The following is a 14,272-nucleotide window of genomic DNA, read 5'->3' as shown; positions in this document are numbered from 1 at the left end:
ATAGGTCTTTTCTATTTGACTTTGGAATTTCAACCAAATATGAAGAATTGGTTCTCCCTTCTCTTTATTTTCTACTTAAACTACACAAGTGTTCTTTCAAACATCGGTATATTAATGAGTCTTTCAAGTGCTCAATGAAACCTTTCTAAATTATAAACATCAATTTTATCAGCAATCAAATCCAAGATTTATTGTTATTGTGAAACTGTCTATTCTAAGGTGGCGTGATCGGATGTGGATACTAAAAAAAGGCCCAAAGATATTTTGGAGAACATACATGTAACTGGAAGCTATGAAATAGTAAACGCTTTTCTAGTTTCAAATTGTACGTACACATATAGCTATTCTGCACAAATATGTTATTGTACGTGTAAATCGATACGTAATACACATAACAAATGGAGGATATAGTTTTAAGTTTCTATATTAAGACTACACATCGAGGTGAGTTAAATAGTTTTGATTTAATAAAACCTCATACACAAGAGATTAGAAAACACAAACATAAAGCTTCCTATTTCTCTTTTCAACACATTCACGTCAAATTTTTACAATATCAGTCATCTCAGAACCAGAATCCAGAACACATAATACTATTTTAATATAAAACTAAAAAGTTTTCTTAAATAAGCAGCAATGTACCAATATTACCTGAGTATGCAGCACAAATGTCACAACGCATGCGATAATAATGAGCTTGCAGCTGTTATTCGGTGTTTGTAAAATGTAATCGTGATTTAAGTATAAAAGTAATATGCCAGTGCTTTGTGAAAGAAATAGTTATCATAGTACTAAGTCATAGTAAATAACTAGTTCACATTGTTGTTTAATAGCCAGCTGAAGCACTCTTCCGGATGACGCATTATTTTCGCTGTGTTGAAGATCCATTGATGGTCTTCGGCTATTTTCTGCTCTTTGGTCGGGAAGATTCCTCTTCAACACATTTCCTAATTCTCAATTTAATATTTCGATATGAGCGTCACTGATGAGTCTAATGTAGACGAAAGACGCGTCTGGCGTACTAAATTGTTATCCTGGTTCCTTTGATAACTATTATTATAGAAGACAAATATTTTTACAATCTTCTTTGTATCTTGTCATGTCATTATGTTATTTCTATATAGACGCGTCAATGATTTTATTCTGCTAACATGGAATGTAAGGGTCATTTTAAAATTCAATTCGTTGAAAATTTGCCCTTTTAAATTTTAAAAGTTGTAAGTTTTAACATATCTATATATAGGATGCTATAGTTAGTATTTAACAATCCAAACAGTGATAGTTGTTTTATAATTTAGATTCAAATGAAAACTATATGTTTTTATTGTTTGATAAACGTAAAGATTCTGTATAACTATATTCTTTAAGACATTGAAATAAGGGAAATAAGGAATTTAAATTATAGCTTCAAGCAAATAAAAAAGGAGTATTTAAATGTTTGTAGGTTTTTTTTTATCAGGAAAAGATGCTGAATATTTTTTAGCTATTAATATTTCCTTAAAAGCTATTTAATGTGTCGTGACACAGCATGTGGTAAATACTATTGGGAATACATTATGTTCATGCAATACATTTCTTTTGTTATGAAGACTATTTGACTGTGTTTTAGGGATGTAAGAGCAGTGATTTCCCGAAACCACTCTCACACCCTGTGGGTAAAATTCTTTGTTTCTATAAAAATATCTAGATCTATTCAACTTAAAATGGTTTCAGAAATAGATATTATGAAGTATAACGATACAATTGGAGTATAAGCTCAGATCATCCCTGGTATGGAGTATTGGAATGTATTAAGTATTCGCTACACATACTAACTTCATCGAACGTGGGTCTACCCAGGTGAAATCGGATTTAAATACAATATAAGAAAATTGTACAGATCATGCTGCGTCGTGTATATATGTGCTATCTTGGTTAAGTGAGTTTGTAATTTATCAAGTAATTTGAGTGCATCCAAGTTATTAATTTATTTATCAGGTAGAAAAATTTAATATACACACTGAAATGTAAAAACTAATTATCTGCATTCCAATTTTAGCTGAAAAGATGCAACCTTGATGACACTTAATTCAAAGCCCTTTACTTTTTATCATAATTCAAAGAGAATTTTTTGGTTCAAGTCGTTCTCATTTATTCGATTATGTCTTAGATGGGACAATATCACTAATGCGCCTCATATTGAGGAGCACACAAATTGTTTTTAAAAGAGAATCTCAGTGTAGTTATATTGGACATGTTTCATTTTTTTTTTATAAGTGGCTGAGCTTAACCATTTGTGTTGATCTGGAAGGTATAGGACCATTTGTGTTGATCTGGAAAGTATAGGACCATTTGTGTTAATCTGGAAAGTATAGGACCATTTGTGTTGATCTGGAAAGTTTAGGACCATTTGTGTTAATCTGGAAAGTATAGGACCATTTGTGTTAATCTGGAAAGTATAGGACCATTTGTGTTAATCTGGAAAGTATAGGACCATTTGTGTTGATCTGGAAAGTATAGGACCATTTGTGTTGATCTGGAAAGTATAGGACCATTTGTGTTGATCTGGAAAGTATAGGACCATTTGTGTTAATCTGGAAAGTATAGGACCATTTGTGTTGATCTGGAAAGTATAGGACCATTTGTGTTAATCTGGAAAGTATAGGACCATTTGTGTTGATCTGGAAAGTTTAGGACCATTTGTGTTAATCTGGAAAGTATAGGACCATTTGTGTTGATCTGGAAAGTATAGGACCATTTGTGTTGATCTGGAAAGTATAGGACCATTTGTGTTGATCTGGAAAGTATAGGACCATTTGTGTTGATCTGGAAAGTATAGGACCATTTGTGTTGATCTGGAAAGTATAGGACCATTTGTGTTGATCTGGAAAGTATAGGAAAGTATATGATAAACACTCAGATATTCAAATTACAAAATGACTTGTATGTATATAACCATACTTGACTAGAGAACAAATTTATCATCAATTTCGTTATGAATATTGTACTTGTACTTTCAAATTTGCAAAAGAATTACCTCCTCCAAAAATCTAAATATTTGCTAAAGTTATTGTTATGTTTTTCATGGTTACAATCGAATATTTGGATTTTACATCAATAAAATGATTTGTTTAATTTATAGTATAATAACCCACAATAATTATGCATGGCGTATGAATTTTACTATATAATATACAGTGATGAAACATTGACGCATTCCTCAAAATCAAAAAACATTGTATTGTATAAATATGTTTTATTGCTTAATGCCATGCAATTCAAAATGAAACAACATTTTACAAACCAGTGCTTACATACACTTCGGTTATGCATCGCCTTCTATTTGGAATCCTCCTAAAACATGAAGTATGAATAATGAAATAATAAGCCCCAGTCAAACTGTCACGTTTTATTCCGTTTTAAAATGCTATGTGTCAACTACGTTTTGAATAAAAATGTCCCGTTGTTTTGAAAACTATGGTTACTAGGTGTGTGTTACATTCTTTTTACGTTTAGCTACGTATTAAGAGGTGTAGACCCACGTTACCACCACGAATTGAAATGTTTTGATACGTAGTAAGCAAGCTATGTTACGTTCCAATAGGCTTTGTTACGTGTTTACTAGGTTTCAATTTTCGCAAAGTTTGTTGTTGAATTTTCTAAACATACGGTGAATGTTCATTTTTGAACAAAGGATCACTACGTTTCGATATGCTTTGTTACGTATATTCCCGTTTCGCAACGCTTTCATAACGTAGTAAAAGACAGTGTGACTCGGGCTTAAGATACTTACAAAGGATCCGAATAAGAAAGGTTAACAAACTGTTAACACATACGTACTACATGTATAATGTATTTCGCCTGTTCGAAAATTTTGATAACAGAATGCCCAATTTTAATTTTAAATATCAACCCATTTACATATGAACTATGCAAACAACAATATTCCATGGCTTTTGAATGTCGATAGCAAATATAATTTGTTGAAAAGAATTTAATTGCAAACAAAATTTTATTGATATATATATATAGATTCTTACAATATTTTTATAATTTAACTATCGAGATTGGATAAATCCGATAATCCACGAGTAACTATGTAAGAATATGTTTCTCTAATGATTTAAAAGACATTTTCTTTTTTTGTTAACCGAAAATCCCCTTCGAGTGCCTTTCACATAGCACGAAGTTGTCAATTTCATTAACACCTGTTATCATATTTTGATTCTTCCAGTTAGCTAAAAAGGTCATGACCCTTAAAATCATCCAATGATCTTTTGAGATCACCAGCAACCACACGTTGATTAAATTTTTTTATACAATGGGTTCGGAAAGGGATAAATTTCCAGAGAATTAGAGAAATATATATATATATATGCCACTAGGGATATCATTTAACCGACCTTATTTTCAGATTTTTTTTGCAAAATATGCAATATTTTCAAAGTCAATGGATTAGTAGTATGACCAACTTAGGATTACAAGACTGAATATTCTTAATCTCGCTTGAAATCAAACAAAACAAAATAACTATATGTAAATGATAACTACAAAATCGTTCCAAACATAATTGTAGATAAAGACCGGTGTCTTTATTTCTTTATATGCCATTTCGTCAGCTCGCCAATATTCTTTATTTCTAAAGTTTTAACAGCATTAAAGCCATATTTTCTGTTCTATAATTTACATCCTGATATTCATACATTGTATTTATGAAATGAGGGTTACTATGACGTATTTGTTGGGGAGGTCATAGAACAATGTAATGAATAGATTGATAACATATGACTTCGCCAAAAGTAAACAAAAACGAACGTTCACTGGGGTAAAGCTGATGACCGTAACTGCATTCACGGTCATCCCAAGATGTCGGATGAATAATTAGGTCAGTATTTTTATTATCTGTTAAAATGTTTCTACATCATTTTCTTAACAAAGCATACTTTGATACGATGAAAATTTATAACAGATTCACACGGAAGTCACAAATCTCTACCGAGGAACGTGTATAAAACGGGAATTTGGATTTGAAAAATTCGCTAAGATGACCGTAAATCGTAATCGAGATGACCGTAACAGGATTAGCGATTCATAACAAGGCTGACCGTAATTGGTTAAAAGATGACCGTAAATTGTTAAGGATGACCGTAATTTAAAAAGAATGACTAAATTTAAAAGGATTACCGTCAATTGAAAGAAATATCCATATGTGTATGCATTGTTTTTTGTTGAGTTTATCGCAATAGGGGCTCGGTTAGTTCTTTTTAACTATTTGGCGTATTTTCAGTTTATATGAAAATGATAGTAAATAGTATAATCGATGTTGTGAGTAGTTTTGATTTAAATGGAAAATAGATGGACAATAGACACCTGCAAACAATAGGTGATTTTAACTACAACATGTAACTGAGTGGACCGTATCAAATGAAACTCAGATATGACCTATAATTGTTAATGTATGTGTCATTTTGGACTTTAGTGGATAGTTGTCTCATTGGCAATCATACCAAATCTTCTTTTTTATATCGTATGTCTGTTTATTTTGCTATCTTCTGCATATTTAAAAAAAATGCAACTCAAAAACCAGTTTAGTTAGTTTTTTTCTCAAACATAGACTTTAAATAACCTTTTACATATCTAAAGGTCCTGTCATGCTTTAAGGTTTATGTACTCTTCTATAGCCATTTTTGTACGATTTTTTTAAACATCAATTGTATCAAACTACAGATATAATGAATAATAGATACAGTCCATTTTAAACATATACTAGGGGAAAACTTGATGCAAAGCATTATTATTTACTGTTGCCTAGCATTTAATAGAAAAAGAGTACTTTGTGGCAAATAAACCAAGATTTTTATAGAAAATCCACAGCCTTTAATAAAGCGATTTTTGTTATAAAATTTGAAACATAGATTACTCACTTGCTTTGCTATGATGTACTAGTGTTTATTTTTTACTTAGTTCTACTCAACCTGTAAATTTCATGATACCTCGTGCAGAGTAGCTGAAGTCGAGCGCACCCTAAAAGGTGTACTTGACTTGGTCCATATTTTTATTTATTCTAACCAATAACTACATTAATAAACTTGTTTTAAGGAAATCAATGCTAGCACTGCATGCAATAATCTTATATCTATCGGTCATCAAATTGCCAAATATGATAGAACAAGAATAAAGGCTGTGGATTTTCTATAAAATTTCCATTTGTTTAGCATTGAAGCAACACACGGATACCACATCTTCCTATATCTATAATCCTTAATACTTTCCTAGATGTATCAGTTTGGTCTCTTAATAGATATGTGTGTGTAAAAACGGCCATATTTTTCAATTCATTCAGATGAACCTTAACTATTATGAATATCCGGTAATTGAGCCCATGTGTATGGTTCCAGAGGAAAAGCATAAAATCTTGATTTGTCTTGATATATAAAAAAAAAAAAATTCTGTTTGCTGTTTATACAATTTACAAGGCTCCCCTTTGAAATTCGCTATTTATACAAGACTATTTTAGGATCTATTTTGCTGGAGCTCACCTTTACTAGTTTGGTCGGAGTATTTTAAAAACATGTTCTTCTTAATTTATATTTGACTTATAACCTTTTCTTAACATCATTTTAAGTTTTGTGACTTCAACTCCGAAATGTACGGACCGATATGCAGTATGACCAGTGTTTTCATCCAAAACTTTCTCCCTAAATCTAAATGTTTGTGGACCAACATGATTGTCTATAGTGTGTATTAAAATGTTGTCTACATTAGATGAGGTGAACTTGCAAGTGGAAAATTGATAACACATGTACGTATCTGAAATTAAAAAAAACCCATCTGCAATGGTAGTTGAAACGATATAATATAAATGGCTGTACATCCATTGCCTTTTTGGCATTTTTAAAAAGCTGTTTTTATTATATAAAATTAATAGGAATCTCAGAAATAAAAAAATCCTTTGGCTTTTAGTTGGATGCTACACATGACGAACCATGTATTTTAAGCACGTCTTATTTTTGTCTACCTTTATGATAATGTTGTCTTATAAATACGTCTTACACCAACACGATTAATTATTTGATACAAAAAAGGTAATACAAATACGGATATTTCTTAGAAATGACGGTTATACTATAAAAGTTACGGTCATCCTTTATAAATTACGGTCATCCTTTCGAAATTACGGTCATCATTTTACCAAGCAAAGTCATCCTTATTATATGTTACGGTCATCTTGAAAATATTTTAAAGATGATTTACGGTCATCTCAGCGAATTTTTCAAATCCAATTTCCCGTTCTATACACGTTCCTCGGTAGAGATTTGTGACTTCCGTGTGAATCTTTTATGAATTTACATCGTACCAATGTATGCTTTGTAAAGAAAATGATGTAGAAACACCATAACAGACAATACAAATACTGACCTAATTTTTCGTCCGACATCTTGGGATGACCTTGAATGCAGTTACGGTCATCAGCTTTACCCCAGTGAACGTTCACTCGTGTACAAAATCGGGAAATTTATAATAATTATGAAACAAACAAATGACAACCGTTATCATGTTAATATATATTGGAAAAAACATAAAAAAATAGCTTAGAAAATAAAAATGAAATGCTAACGTCACTCATTAAAAGAGTGGACATACAGTTAAATTGACTTCAGACACACATTATATCGGTCAAACTTCATTTCATGTCTTCAGGGTGAAAGTCTTATCTGCAAACTGTAACCATATTAAACTGGAATAAACTAGACAAGATACGTATTCGGCTCTATATATACATGTTATCGTGGTATAGTGTTCTTATGTAATACATTCTAATGCACGTCTTGGTAATTGATAAACAACAAGTTTTATGATTATTAAACTGTCTTACAAGTGGGATGTTTTGACTTATAAAACAAGTTTAATCCATCTTTTTCTTCAGAATGCCTGTCAGTTTTCTAGGCTAGCAGTTATATTTTACTTATTTCGTTGATTGAGAGGGTTCAATTTTGTCAGTTTTTATTGAACTCTTTTAAATATGTTTTGGAGTTCATTTACAAAAAACATCATTACGATATTTCACTAGGTTTAGTGGTCTCAGTAGTCGAACTACCGTGTCACTATTCGTTTTTGATGCGTTTTGTTATTTGATTTTGCCATGTGATTATGGACCTTCCGTATTGATTTTCCTCTGAGTTCAGTATTTTTGTGATTTTACTTTTTTCTATCAACACTAGAATGATAATTCAACTCAAATCTTTATTGGATAAAATTGTCAGATGACCTACCAAAGTTCACTCGTTCTCTCTCGGTACTCTAGTTTCCTCTTCCAAACCACCACGAAATAGTGCAACAGTGTTGAAGATGGCGAAAAAATCAACTAATCAATCAATAATATGTGGAATTTAACTTTATTGAAAACACAGCGTACCTAAACTTACCCCTCCTTAGCAACACATATTATTACTCGGTTTTCATTTCTTTGTTCAACATTAAAGTGCAGTGTGCTTAAGAAAATTCATATTTAGTTATTCAAACAACCAAAATCAGTTTGAAAAAGAGGTGAACGATATCAATGGGATCATAATCTCAACTGATTAGTTCTTCATTAACTCCATCACCATGGTGAACACAAAATAAAAATCGTACGAAAAATCGAAAAGTGAACAGAATAATAAACAATTACATAAAGATTGTACAATATGAAAGTATGTTTAAACTCTATGCCACTATTATCATCTAACATTGTATAGTGCAAACACATGCATTAACATTCTGTATGGTAAACAATATTTTTCTGAAAGCACAGGTTTAGCTATTTATAGAACAAAGTTTAATCTAACATTTTCGACATTAGGTAATACCTGCGCAAATTCAGGAATAGAACAGCTTGTTTTTCTTTTTCATTTGTTAGATGTATTCAAGCTTGTGCTTTTGCCATTTTATACACGGTTTTCCGTTTTAAATTTACCTTGAAGTTCAGTATTTTTGTTATTTTCCTTTTTATTTTCTGTACTTTTTTATCACAATGGATCAACTATAATATATAGTTTGAGTGTTGCCTTAGTGGCGTCTTTAGGGTGGCAGAAATAATAAAGTAGTGCGGCCAACAAGGTTGGACGGCAGAAATCTGAAGGAGAATTTTTGCCGTGCAAAATGTCACAAGAGTACCCTTCAAATAATTGTTGCAACAGTTCTCCAGTGTACAATGATCGTCTACTCTTTCTACAAAATGTTTTGAATTGTACGCCCCTTTTTGGCCGGATGTGACTAACTTGGATTTCATTTGCCAAATAAACGCCCCATCCTAGCAAAATTTTTGCTGTCGGTAGGAAGAACACCGATATGACAATATTTGAAAAACCACATAACATTTTGGAGTTGTGATCTATTACTGTTTTGAATTACCTTTTATTCTAATTTGCAATAAACAGCTTGTTAGTTGTTATAAATGTGTGATGCTGTTTTATTGTGTATGTTTGATATGTAGGAAAATGTGTTTATTGTGTTAATATATGTTGTTTACAAACTGTTAAGTTTCTACGACAATCGCATAATTATTTGATTTTGATTTGAATAAAAGTTGAAAGTAACTATTTTGTTTGAAATAAATCTTTTGACATTTTGATAGAATTGTTTGAAATGATGAAATCAAAATTTTAATGCATACCATAATTCAATTTTTAAAATAAAGTTTAAGATTGCTGTCTTACAGACGTACACCGAATGTATTGTTTTTTAGATTGTCATAATTGAAAAAAGATATCACTACAATCATTAATCTCAAAATTCTTAAACGAAATGATTCTGAAACTTGAACTTACCTTTATACGGCCTAACCAAGTTGATATACTATTTAAACTTACCTGTAAAGGACCTCACTAATTTGATATAAAAAGCAGTTGATCTGTTCAGTTCTCACATTTGTCACCAAGTCTTTACGGAGGTATCAGATTTTCAGCAAAATGAACGTAGCAGTAGTTCTGTCTTTGTTCTTGGTTCAGGTAAATAAGATATTCATAATTTCCCTGCAAGTACAGTTTTTATTTTGATTCTTTTAAGTGGTAACTATCTGATTCCTTCAGGATTTTTTTTTGATAATGTGGCTTTTTATCGTTTGATTTTTTTTACATTGTCATTTCTTCGAGGCCTTTGACAGCTGACTTTGCGGTATGGGCTTTGCACATTGTTGAAGTCCGTACAGTGACCTATAGATGTTTATTTCTGTGTCATTCCGTCTCTTTTGGAGAGGTATCTCATTGGCAATCATACCACATCTTTTTACATCTTCTAAATTATCTGTGATTTACAACACGTTTCAAAAGACCTTTGGTGGCTGTTTATTTAAATTTTATTGCATATGCGTTTAGAATCTCGTTTTCGTTTCGTTGATCGTAAGTACATTTGAGACGTATTTTACTATACGTGTTCGAAGTGTTTTCTTTGCATCAGTTAATCACACAAAAGAACGAAAGGAAGAACAACATATTTACCGTGACGTGTATCACGTGACCACTGATATTATTCATATCTATAGTATATGACATCACGTGACCACTTGTATTATTTCATATCTATATTAAATTACTATTAATGTTTATAAATTTATTTATTTATCTCATTGTTGATATTATAATTTTTATGATGATTGTTAATATTATGATTAATTTTTTTTTATTAATTATTTTTATAAATAGTATTGATTTTACTCTTGTCAAAATTTAATTCATACTGTAATAAAAATTAAAATCACAAAATTACTAATTAACTTCGAGAAAATTCAAAACGGAAAGTCTCTAATCAAAAGGAAAATTCAAAAGCTCAAACACATCAAACGAATGGAAAACAGCTGTCACATTCCTTACTTGGTACAGACATTTTCTTAACAAGCTGATCTGTAAAACTATTTAAACCTGGCCAAATGTATTGTTATTCATGGATTTGTTTTAATATAGTAATATTGAACTAAAATGATTTAATGATGACATGTATTATTTATTTCTGTAATTCCACTAGTCACATTAAAAAGACCAAACTAAATTCGACAAAGATTATAATTTACTATAATAAATGTTGATCTTTTCACAATTCAGACTTTTCAAATACTTGTAATAGGAAAAAAACGCAAGGTAAAATCGGTATTTTTCAAATTTATTTCAGGCTTTTGCCATGACAACCAAACACCATGGACATCATGGGCACCATACAGGACCAACACACGAACCTGTGGAACACGAATCCCTTCAATTCAAATATGATCCTCATTCGGTAATGTTATGTCAAGTCACCTCACATTGTTTTATAATTTGTATGAAATTTTAGTCATGAAATTTTGGTTATGAAAATCGTCATAGGCATTTTTAGATATAATCCAATAGTGCAACACCAAACAGTGATATCAGGGCCATTCATTACTTATCAGACAATAAGTATGTATGCTTTCACGTTCTTTAAAATCACTTACACATATGTTGTTAAGAATTAGAGATCTAGTTTAAACCGCCCTTATCAGTTTATAATCTACGTAGTAATGTTGCGTGGCAGATAATATTGAAGAATTTATCAAATCATTCGAGTACATGCACGACAACATTCGTCTTAACTCGGCCGATTCCGTACCCTCTGGAGAGTAGCGGATTCTACCGAGGATTGCCGAATGGCACGACAATAGCTGAAAATGTAGAATAGATCGATGAAAATATGCACGGCATCTGAAATATTTTTCTGTATATATATTTTGTTCTCAATTATACATGAACGGTCAGTCATTCATAAGATATTACCACTTCATCAAATATATATAATAGAATTAAACAGTAAAGTTTAGTTAAAAGTCATCTCTCAATCTTAATTTGGCATTTAATATCTTTCGGTCTTCTTTTGTTTTGTCGTAATGATACACAAATTAAGACCGAATTTTTAAATCGAGCATAAACAGGAATTACAATTACCTGATGTTTTTTTCAGATCCGTGTAAATGAAGCTCGGAAACATCAGATTTAAGTAATTCAAAAACTGATTTTTTTTCAGATGACGCTGATGATGGTTGCTCCTCATATGTGCTACCTGTATACAGCAACAGGGTCCCAGTTGACGGAAGTACACACCGCACATGGACTTCATACCATGGAGGTATTATTCAGTTTTAAAACTAATTCATTAAACACATTTAAACAAATAGTCTGCACATACGGGTCGAGGATTAGACTTTTGTATATTATCTCTTGGTCTCTTACTGCTGATGCGTTCTTGGCCTACTATCATTATATATATATATTTATAAACGGCATTGGTTTTTGTCGAGCCTTCGACTTAAGTCGAAAAAGCGAGACTTAGCGATCATACATTCCGTCGTCGTCGGTGTCGTCGTCGGCGGCGTCCACACATATTCACTCTGTGGATAAAGTTTTTGAAAATAAAACAACTTTCTTAAATTATACTGGATTTCTACCAAACTTGGACAAAAGCTTGTTTATGTTCATTAGATAGTATCCAGAAGTAAATTTTGTAAAAAAAAATCCATTTTTAGGTATTTTACTTATAAATGGACTTATTGTTTTCTGGGAGAAACATAAAATTCACTCTGTGGTTAAAGTTTTTAGAATTTTATTAACTTTCTTAAACTATCCTGGGTTTGTACCACACTTGGACAGAAGCTTGTTTATGATCATAAGATGGTATCCAGAAGTAAATTTTGTAAAAAGATAACTCCATTTTTTCTATATTTTACTTTTAATGGACTTAGATTTTCTTCCAGTTAACATTACATAGTCTGCAGTTAAAGTTTTCAAAACATTTATTAGATTCATTAACTATCCTAGATTTTTACCAAACTTGGACAGAAGCTTCTTACAATCATAAGATAGTATCAAGAGGAATATTTCTATTGATTTGTTTCCTCAATTTGTTCAGCCTGCGATGAACGGCAAAAGTAGGCGAGACACTGGGTTCAGCGGAACCCTTACACATTTTGTTTGATAGTTGTTCTTCGAAATTTGAAATGAATCTCGACATGTGATACCTTTGTATTCAATGAAACCATTTGATATATAAATACATCATTTAAAAGGTATACACAATAATATCTAAAGCCTTTCAACCTTATGTGCAAATATATGTCGATATATCATTTTTTTAAATCATTTTGCTTTTGTGTTCACCCGTTATTATGTGTTTGTTATGTTTGAAATAGTTCAAATTTAACGCACATGTGGTGTGTTTGTAAAAAAAAATGAACTTATACACAATCTAAATATTTACACGCGGTATTATTTAGACAAAGAGTGTGATCTACCTTTAGATTGCGTGAAATTATGTACATTACTATTTTGTTTATTTCATTTATGTTTAACATATAAGTAGGCATAAACACTAAATCGTACAAAAAAAATCTAGCTAAGTTGATGTTGACATGTATTAATTCATTTTACGTGAAACAGTACATTGATAAGTATAATAAATGGTTATAGGTCATGTAACAAGTAAGCTAACGACACAAGAAAAACAAAAGACAGTTATGTCATGTAAAAATCTAAAATCAAATTCAAATATTTAATTTATCAAGAAACAGCAGATAAATTGATAACAATAAGCATTTAAAATCTGGCAATAATTGCTTATACCCATATCGCTTTTCTTCCAGATGGAAATGATAAGACTAGTTGATGATACAACAACCACCCACACTACTATCTCACATGATGACCTTATGGCTATGAGCAAGCCCCTAGCTCATACGTGTCATAACGCTAAATCTGTAATAACTAAACTGAATTAAAGATTTGAAATTAATTTGTTTCAGTATTTGTATTTGTATCATTCATGGATTACATCAGCACATATTTGAAATAAGTTATTGTCATGTAAAATTAAGACTAGAAACGGAAAAGGTGTCAAAGAGACAACTACCCGACCAAGGACTAAAACAGAGCCATCTTAGCATATTTAAAAGGTTATTGACTTATAATAAATCTTAAATGAGAATGTTTTTCCAGTATAAAAGTATCAAAATTCCCCCTCTACTGGTTGACGATACTTTAAAAAACATATTGTTGAATCTTATAAACAAGAACGTGGCAGAGGAACTTTTATTAAGTATTATACGAATTCCCAGTAGCAAGTTGAGCTTGTCAGTTTATTTTCGATTTATGAGTTTGACTGTCCCTCTGCTATCTTTCGTCCCTTTTTTTTTCTCTTTTTTTTTTTTTTTTTTTTTAGATATGTTGAATTTTTTTTTCATACAAATTTAAACTATGATGTCAGCCAAAGAATCATTTTGAAGCATCTTTTTTGCATGGTATTTCCCATG

The 14,272-nt window shown here is 31.1% G+C and overlaps 1 protein-coding gene across 2 annotated transcripts; it reads left to right on the top strand.

Moving 5' to 3' along the window:
* The first annotated feature begins 318 nt into the window (after positions 1 to 318).
* On the top strand, positions 319 to 13,755 carry LOC134686152 (uncharacterized). Of its 2 annotated transcripts, none has more exons than XM_063545826.1 (4): positions 319 to 444; positions 11,125 to 11,232; positions 11,995 to 12,096; positions 13,607 to 13,755. In XM_063545826.1, exons 2-4 carry the CDS (start codon positions 11,134 to 11,136, stop codon positions 13,739 to 13,741), a joined length of 336 nt encoding a protein of 111 aa, XP_063401896.1. In that variant the 5' UTR covers positions 319 to 444; positions 11,125 to 11,133; the 3' UTR covers positions 13,742 to 13,755. The 2 variants fall into 2 exon arrangements, with proteins under 2 accessions (XP_063401896.1, XP_063401895.1); XM_063545825.1 differs by lacking the exon at positions 319 to 444 and adding an exon at positions 9,858 to 9,968.
* The last annotated feature ends 517 nt before the right edge of the window (positions 13,756 to 14,272 follow it).

The sequence above is a fragment of the Mytilus trossulus genome, chromosome 10 (assembly GCF_036588685.1).
Source record: "Mytilus trossulus isolate FHL-02 chromosome 10, PNRI_Mtr1.1.1.hap1, whole genome shotgun sequence".
NCBI classification, from domain to species: domain Eukaryota; kingdom Metazoa; phylum Mollusca; class Bivalvia; order Mytilida; family Mytilidae; genus Mytilus; species Mytilus trossulus.
This window is presented reverse-complemented; position numbering and strand designations above follow the sequence as displayed.